Consider the following 8,873-nt stretch of genomic DNA (forward strand, 5'->3'; position numbering starts at 1 on the left):
TTTTCTTAACGCCTCAGGAAGCGTCCGCAGTCGCGTCTGAAGGAGGTTGAACTGGTTCCAGTGGAGGAGTGGCCAACAGGTGCACTATGGACAGAGAGGGTGTGGCCTCAGTTTCACCTGAGAACAAAACAAACCGTAGCCGTGCTGAACGTTGACAGGACGTACTTTAATTTGGGAATATTCATTCTGCTTCAGGTACAGGTGATTTTCTTACTTCAACAGTTCGTTGTAATTCCCTTTCTAAAGGGGCGTGTTCCATTTCGGGCGGGGCCTCTCACAGGTGGGTGAAAACACACCGCTGGACCCTCGGAGTCAGAGCTAACTCGTTTATCCCCCCCCTTGTTGCTCTCAGGGTAATAATGGAACCTCTGTCCTCACGGCTAAAGGTGGCTCTGCTGCTGCTGCTAACGCTGCACCTGAACACAAGTGAGTCCGTTCTTAATCCGGCGTATTTAAATGTCTTACCTGCAGTGTGAGCAGGTGGCGGGTGTTTGTTCTGGGTCCTACCTGGAGGTCAGGACAAACGTGCCACTAAGATAAGCACCTGTAAACGTTTGATGACTCATCGTTACCTGAGTCATGTTTCTGGTTCTGTTCAAAATGTTTGAAGAAGAAACTTTTCAGCAGTTCAAACGTAGTCAGGACGACCCCTTAAAGCAGCAGCCCCCTGATAGGCCGACCCCCGTCATGTGACTCCTGGACCTGGAGCCCATTGGTCTCATCATTAGTCTGACAACTTTAGAAAATACATTTCACTCCTGATTGAATCAATTTCTATGATCTTAAAAATGTAAACATCCCAGATCCAGATCCAGATCCAGATCCAGATCCGGACCTGGATCCGGATCAGACTCTGACGTGTGCCGGATTTTATGGGGATTTAGACACCAGGAAGTCAGAAGATAAAATCTGACCAATGTCCCAGAATTCTCAAGAATCCATTGAAGTCATGGTGGATCCGACGGTGATTCGGATCAGAACCGGGTCTCTGTTCAGTTCACCCCGTCCCACCTGTAGTAGAGGTGAGCGGGCACACGCGTGGATTCCAGAACGCTGGACTGAAATTTTAAAATGTTTGGAACAAGGAGCGGCAGCAAACGTGGACTTAGAAACTTCCCGGGACTTTTTATTTCTATCTTATAAAAAGTGGAAAATGACGTTTCGTTCTGAAGTCATTCAGTAAGAATCCGACCCAACCTGCTCGGGTACCGGCCCGCCCGTCTGGCGCGCTCTGAGCCGGTAATCCAGCCGACCACGCGCATGCCCGGCATAGCATGCATAGCTCCATCCGCAATGATCGGAATGATGCGTGCCACGCCAACGCAGGACTCCATTGTCCCCGGAGGAGACGCCAGTCCAAGTTCTTAATACACAGACGCCATAAAAACCCGAGTCTTCCGTCCGCTAGGCCTGACGGGCCTCAGAACCAGACCTGGACCAACACCCCGTCCCCGCTTTAAAGGACGAACTCGTGTCCCTGACTCGTTTGCTGCACGTCTTTTACGTCAGAGTCAACAAACGGGAATGTCTGCAGACCGGACCGGACCGGGAAGCCCTCCTCCGGTTCTCTTGGGTGTTTCCACGCCCCTTTTACCTGTTAGCACCTGAACAGCCCCTCGTTAGCCAGTTAGCTTAGCTGCATGCATTGACGGCTCCTCCCCGATGGCAGCGGGAGCGACTAATCTGATCGTTTCCCGGCGTCTGCTTTTCCCAGGCTTCCCTGAACGCCTCGGCTTTCAGCGTGGATTTATTGACATCAACAAAGAGGCGGCGTTTGATTTACTAAATCGCCCCGTTAAGATATTTAGCCAGAGTTAAACATGGAAAGATGTTTGCAGCCTCGCTATCGGCATTAATTAAAATCCAGGGCCGTAAACGGTGAGTCAGGGGCCGGGGGGGGCCGGGGGGGGGGGGGGGGCGGCTTCTAACTGCCTCTCGTCAGGACCGTCCCGTGTTTGCTCATCTATTCACTTCTCATCATCTTAAATACGTTTCTGAGGTTTAATTTAATACGTAGCTCGTTTCTTCCGGCTCCGGATCGTCCTCGGTTTGACTTGAGGGACCGATTAGTCTCAGGTCAGCGCCTCCTCCTCTGTTTGAGGACGGATGCGGGGACGGGTGCTTCGGCATGTTGAGACTCTTCTGGGTGAATCTCTCTCAGCAGAGGCGATGGAGGTGACGTCCTCGGGGCCGCAGACCATCCAGAAGGCCCAGTGGGGGACGGTCAGGCTGGGATGCACCTACACCCCCGGGCCGAGGGACACGGGCGAGCTGGACATCGAGTGGTCCAACGTCAGCCCGGACATGACTCAGAAGGACCGCCTGGTAGGCCGGGGGGGCTGTGGCGCGCGTCTCTCGCTGTCCGTGGGGACACCTGTCCCAGTGACACCTGTCTCCCGTTGTGTCTCAGGTCTTGTCCTACACGGGGGGGCAGACGCACCGGTACGGCGACCCCGGCTTCTACAATCGGGTCCAGTTCACCGGGAACCCGGCTCAGGGCGACGCCTCCATCGCCGTCTCGAACCTGAGGGTCTCTGACACCGCCACCTACCAGTGCAAAGTGAAGAAGGCGCCGGGCGTCGACATGAGGAAGGTCACGCTGGTGGTCATGGGTGAGGACGGCGTCCCCTCTGCCGGTTCTACCCGTCTCCTCTTTGATCGCACGCTCGTGGAATATCAGGGCTGCGAACACGCCTTACCTCCGATTGTTCTCCTCTCTCACGCCCTCCTCGCCGTCGACACAAACGCGCTCCTAATCTGACTCCTCCTTGCAGTTCCTCCGTCTTCCCCCAAGTGTTGGGTGGAGGGCGGCGAGGAGCGAGGCGGGACGGTCTCCCTGCGCTGTAAGTCCTACGCGGGAACCACTCCTGTCAACTACGTGTGGACGAGGGAGGACGGCGCCGCCCTACCGCCCACCGCCGTTAAACGTGAGGAAGCGACGGCATCGTGCTCAACCCCGCCCCCGCCGCCGCCGTGGCTCCTCACTTACAGCCCGTCTCCTTCCTCGTCTTTCAGACCCAGAGACCGGCGAGCTCCTGATCCAGAACCACACCGACAGCAACGTCGGAACTTACGTGTGCGTCGCTAAAAACGCAGTCGGCGAGGGGCAGTGTAAATACTCGCTGCACGCCTACAACCGTGAGTTCACGCCGCGGCTTCCTTCTGCTAGGTCAATATTAGCTTAGCTCCGCCGTCATGACTCCGCCTCTTTAAGGCCAGATTGGCGCCAAGCGAGCAAAGATTCCTGATTCCTGCAGCTATTTCTGTAAACCTGAACACGGGTCTCCTGGAGGTTAAAGGGGTCAGAGGTGAGGACGGGGCCATACCTGGACAGGTGTATGCTAGCATACAGTAGCCTCGAGGGCTGACACGTTCAATCAAGGACGAGTCAGCTGTAGCAGGGGGCGGGGCCTCCTGTCGGCTAACGGCTAGCAGCTACAGTGGCAGTCACTCTGTGGTCGACGCTGCGTCTCCTCCAGCTACCAACAAGGCCGGCGTCATCGCCGGGGCGGTGATCGGCGCCATCCTGCTCCTGCTCCTCCTCCTGCTCCTCCTCTGGCTCCTGATCTGCTGCTGCCACAAGCGCCGCTATGAGAAGGAGGTTGCAAATGAAATCAAGTAAGGACGAGTGCAAAAGAATTTCAAACATGCCTAGAATGGTTTGTGACGTGCGGGACGCGTGTCCCCAGGGAGGACACCAAGGCCCCGGAGAGCCGGCCCGTCAGCAGGAACCCCAGCTTGTACTCAGTGTTGGGGTATCGAACCCACCCCGGCGTGCTGTACAGCTCCGTGAGGAAAGACCCGCCCAGCAGGATCGGATCGGGGAGCAGCGCCACGAGAGGGATCCACGGCCCGCCTCAGGCCACGAGCCCCGCGGAGAAACCACGCATCACGTACGACCATCAATTCGGATACGCCGTGTAGCGGCGGACGGACGCCGGACGGACGCCGGACGGACGCGGAGACGCTTCATTCTGACGGACGCTTCTGTAGAGGATGGGAGGAGTTGTGCAATTTACCTGGAGAATAATGGGAGTGCTGGTTTACGCTTACGTTAGCGCCCTGTGGAACGCCTCTGCTGCTGGACCCAGTGGACCGGCACCGCATGTCCAATGTGTCCATCGCAGAGACGCGGTTTCATCGGTGCTTTTTTTACTACGATGCTCAGCAATCACTTTTAGAACTTTTGTAACGTTTGTGTAAAATAAAACCTTTTTTTTAACCTGATGAGAATGTTCGACGTTTGCATCTGCCGTTTGTTACCTGATGACATCAGATGGAGGCGGGGCTATGTCTCTGCGTACCTGGTGGAGGTATAAATCTGTGCACTGGAGGCCGGGTCACACGTTCTCGCCTCCTGCACCCGTCTGGCTTCTTGTGTTTCTGCTCCGTCGTTTCCCGTGCGCTTTTCTGTGACATCATTGACTTGGTTATGATGTCACAGATGGCCAGGCCCCGGTTGTGTTCCCTGCCAGACACCTTACAGGTGTAGCAGGGAAGGGCAGAACCCAACTTGACCCACAAGAGCAGCACTTTGGAAAATCGTCCCTTTAACAGGCAGAAACCGTGAACAGAACCTCGGACTCAAAATCGGAACTTTCCTGTTATTGGAGTCAAAGATGTCGCATTTTCATTTTCCCTCAGACGTCAGGATCTTTTAACGTTTCAGTCGACCAGTGGAACCAAATCAATAATTAGAAAGTGTCTGGTCCGATGATCAGATTGGCTGATTTGTTCTAGACCACGCCCACCAAAGGCCGGGGACCCATTTAAAGGTTGGGATGGTTCTAGCTCAGGGAGAACCAGACGCTGGACGGTCTGTGGCCCCTGCACTCAGGTGGGCCCAGCGACCGGTACGACGGGACCGCCGGGCCCGGTGGACCCGGTGGACCCGGTGTTCTCGCTGCCTTCCACGCATTAACGGGAGAAACGGATAACATCATTCATTCCACAGAGAAGCTGTTTTGTCTGTCCTCGGAGGACAGAACGGCCCGTAGGAGGACGGGGAATTGGGACAGGGGAAGCTTCCCGCTAACGCTGCCTTCACGCTGCTGACAGACGAGGCCCAACCTGTCCCCGGAAATTGCCTTTCATTGATCTGAAATCGACTCCGACCACAAACGTGATGAAACCCTCGAGGATGTCTGCTGTGATGAGGATCCGGCTGCTTCCGGTTGGACAGAAACAGCCGGTAAAAATATTAGCATTCAAGGCAGCAACCCAACAGGCTGCAAGCGTGGCGTCCTCCACAGCAGAGCGGCGATGCATTAGCGAGGCGCCGGAAGGTGATTCAGAGGTGCTTTGCTGTTCTTATCAGGTAAATAGGTGTGTGTGTGTGTGTGTGTGTGTTTACTTTCTCCTACATAGCAAGGACTTCTTACAATCCAGAAATAAGGGGACGTTTTTTGAAAAATCAGGACATTTTGCCTCAAATTTTAATGTTTGCTGAATTTAGTTTGGTCTGATGTCACTGAAGGCATCGCTCAGGTTGGGCCCTGGCTCTGGTCCTGGTTCTGGTTCTGGTTCTGGTGCACCACGGTGCGGTTTGGTGTAAATGTGCGGCCGAGCTGCAGAAGCCATCTTTTGCATGCCGGGCCGAGGGAACAGTGAGGTCACCGGATATTCAGAACCGGCGCGTATCCTGCACGGGTCGATGCAAATGCGACCTCACCGCTACCGGCGGCCAAGACCGATGCAAATCGCAGCTTCACGTATAAAAGCGGCTTCCAATCCGAGGCGTCGCTTTGCTGCGAGCATCCTGCGAGGATTAACGGCGAGCTGCCAGAAGAAAGGCTTCCGTGAACGGCGGCCGAGAGCCAGCCGCCTGTCGGGAGGAGAACAGAAGCAGAACCGCTGGATTGGACTCAACGATAAAACGCCTGACGGGGGGCTTGATGTGAGGTAAAAAACGGGCTCGAATCACGCCGACCGCTTTACGCCGCGGTTTGCATCCGACCAGCTAAAGTGTAGATTTTGCATCTATTTTAAACCATAAAAGACCGACGGAGCTTTCAAACGCTAAACGTGCGAGTCTTTTCCGCAGGCCCGGTGGAGGACTGTGACGGATCCCGCTCTGTGGCGGCGATGAAGAGCCGCCCCGTTGGGTGTTCGTGCACACGCGGCCTTCTTCCATCTCTTTGAACGTCGTTCTCCCAACGCCTCTGCGATGCTCGGGAGAATCAAGTTGGCGCTGTGGGCGATGACGGGCCTGCTGGCCGTCACCACCGTCTTCTTTAACGTCTACATCTTCCTGATGAGCCTGTGGAACTACAGGCAGAAGAAGAAGTGGAGTCCCAGCGAGAGCATCGTCGTGGCGCTGGCGCTGGCCGACGTGGCCCACCAGCTGGTCTGTTACTTCTGGATGACCATGGACGAGCTCGACGGCCGCTGCCGCCTGGACCAGATGCCCTACACCATCATGCTGCTGCTGGTCTACAGCCTGAAGTTCACCATCATGTGGGACACCAGCTTCCTCACGTTCTACTACAGCACCAAGCTGGTGAGCGCCCCCAACCGCTGCTACACCCAAGCGCAGGCCAGCATCCTGAAGCACGTGACCTTGGCGGTGTTCCTCATCCCGCTGTGTGGCCTGGGAACCTGCATGCCGATGCTCGTGGTGTTCCACCTGGACAACGACACCGCCGTCAACAAAGACTGCGGCGTCCTGCTGCCCGACACGCGGCCCGCTCAGGTGTACGAAGCCGCGTACCTCCTCCTGGCCGACGTCCTTCCCGGGGTGCTCATGATGAAATGCTGCGTCTCCATCTCCACCCACCTGGCCATCCACCTCCGCAACATGAAGGCCAGCGCCAACGGGGCCCGCCGCCCCAAGCTGGGCTCTCAGATGAGGGTGATCCAGATGGCTTTGTCCCTGGTGGCCGTCTTCGCCGTCTTCCTCGTGGTAGACCTGTACGTCCAGTACCAGATAGCGGTCAACCACGAGAACATCATCGTGCTCACCTTCTTCTTCACATCCATCTACACGGCCGCCACGGCGTTGGTGCTGATCTACGGGAAGAAGAGCTTCTGGAAGGCGCTCGTCCGTGACTTCAACGTCTGCCTGGATCAATATCCGTGTTTGTCTTGTCTGAAGATCCCGGAACAAAAGGACAAGCACAGAATTCCTGCCACAGTGAAAAAGGGATGAGTCCTTTAAGCCACGCCCAAACCAATAAAATCAATATTTAAACAACAAAATCATGATGTACGATTTATCTAATCAATGTCAAGTCTCAGTTTACGCTCACTTTAAGGAGCGCAGCATCGAATCTTGACATTCTAATGGCTGCTAACATGCTAACTGTTAGCCTGGTTCTGTTTTGTTTGGTTTCACGTTGCACTGAAGTAAAACAAAAAGGTCCGACCTCACAAAGAATCATTTACAATCTGTTCTCCAGGGTAACTAGCATTATTAGCTACATAGCTAGCTATTAGCCAGTTAGCACGGGGAGCTGATCGGTCGCCAGGTAACCAGTTTCTCCCTCCACATCTCAGCAGACTGCGCTCATGAATAAATATTTCAGGAGGACAAATAATAGTCTGGTCTGTGAGACGGGTCCCTCAGCGATAGTAGCCTGGACATGATGCAACTCCACACCCATCAGGAAACGTTAAAAAATACATGTCCGCCGTGGGAGGACGGCGCATCAATAAAACACCAGCACGCCACCTGGAGCCATCTCCTCCGTCCTCACAGAGGCTGCACGAGGTTTTACACGAAGGGGCAAACCCCAGAGCGTAGCCGGGACGCTAATGATGTCCGTCTTCTGTCCGCATGGGGGGGGGGGGGGCGAAGGCCTAACGGCTCCCAGGTGTGTTCCTGTCTGAACCTGGGCGGGGCAAGAAAAAAGCTAACCTGCCCCGAGTCAACAGCGATCAGCACACCTGTTTGTAACGCTGACGTCAGTTCAGCCCTGCGGCGCCACCAGGTGAGGCATCCTGGTCACATGATGCTCCCTGAAGCCATCACATGCACCTGGAAACACACACCTGAAATCACACACCTGAAATCACACACCTGAAAACACACACCTGGAAACACACACCTGGAAACACACACCTGAAATCACACACCTGAAAAAACACACCTGGAAACACACACCTGGAAACACACACCTGGAAACACACCTGGAAACACACACCTGAAAACACACACCTGGAAACACACACCTGAAATCACACACCTGAAAACACACACCTGGAAACACACACCTGAAAACACACACCTGAAATCACACACCTGGAAACACACACCTGAAAACACACACCTGAAATCACACACCTGAAAACACACACCTGAAATCACACACCTGAAAACACACACCTGAAATCACACACCTGAAAACACACACCTGAAATCACACACCTGGAAACACACACCTGAAAACACACACCTGGAAACACACACCTGAAAACACACACCTGAAATCACACACCTGAAAACACACACCTGGAAACACACACCTGAAAACACACACCTGAAATCACACACCTGAAAACACACACCTGAAAACACACACCTGGAAACACACACCTGAAATCACACACTTAAAGCCGTTATAGAAAAATATAATCAAAAAATATATGTAAAACTTCAATGAGGAGGTCCTTGTGTACTACTGCAGTAATACTGTGCTCTATACTGCAGTAATACCGTGTTCTAGACTATAGTACTACTGCATAATACTAGGTTCTGGACTGTAGTATTGCTGCAGTAATATAGGTTCTGGACTGTAGTACTACTTCAGTAATAACATGGTCTGGACTCTAGTACTACTAGGTTCTAGACTGTAGTACTACTGCAGTAATACTGTTTCCGGGAACCTTTCATTTGTGAATGTTTTTCTGCCATACTTGAAAAACCTGCTCTACAG

At 54.0% G+C, this 8,873-nt stretch overlaps 2 protein-coding genes across 4 annotated transcripts; both read left to right on the forward strand.

The window, feature by feature from the left end:
• Window positions 1-122: 122 nt before the first annotated feature.
• On the forward strand, window positions 123-4,221 carry vsig8b (V-set and immunoglobulin domain containing 8b). Of its 3 annotated transcripts, none has more exons than XM_068738540.1 (8): window positions 123-195; window positions 353-426; window positions 2,162-2,325; window positions 2,411-2,612; window positions 2,775-2,927; window positions 3,016-3,138; window positions 3,480-3,618; window positions 3,690-4,221. In XM_068738540.1, the coding sequence occupies exons 2-8, from the start codon at window positions 360-362 to the stop codon at window positions 3,922-3,924; spliced, it is 1,083 nt and encodes a 360-aa protein (XP_068594641.1). In that variant the 5' UTR covers window positions 123-195; window positions 353-359; the 3' UTR covers window positions 3,925-4,221. The 3 variants fall into 3 exon arrangements, with proteins under 3 accessions (XP_068594641.1, XP_068594643.1, XP_068594644.1); XM_068738542.1 differs by having other exon boundaries at window positions 2,165-2,325; XM_068738543.1 differs by lacking the exon at window positions 123-195 and having other exon boundaries at window positions 345-426.
• A 1,945-nt stretch (window positions 4,222-6,166) lies between these two features.
• Window positions 6,167-7,147, forward strand: tas2r202 (taste receptor, type 2, member 202). Its single transcript, XM_068738468.1, has one exon. The coding sequence runs from the start codon at window positions 6,167-6,169 to the stop codon at window positions 7,145-7,147; it is 981 nt and encodes a 326-aa protein (XP_068594569.1).
• The last annotated feature ends 1,726 nt before the right edge of the window (window positions 7,148-8,873 follow it).

Source organism: Brachionichthys hirsutus, chromosome 4 (genome assembly GCF_040956055.1).
Source record: "Brachionichthys hirsutus isolate HB-005 chromosome 4, CSIRO-AGI_Bhir_v1, whole genome shotgun sequence".
NCBI lineage: Eukaryota > Metazoa > Chordata > Actinopteri > Lophiiformes > Brachionichthyidae > Brachionichthys > Brachionichthys hirsutus.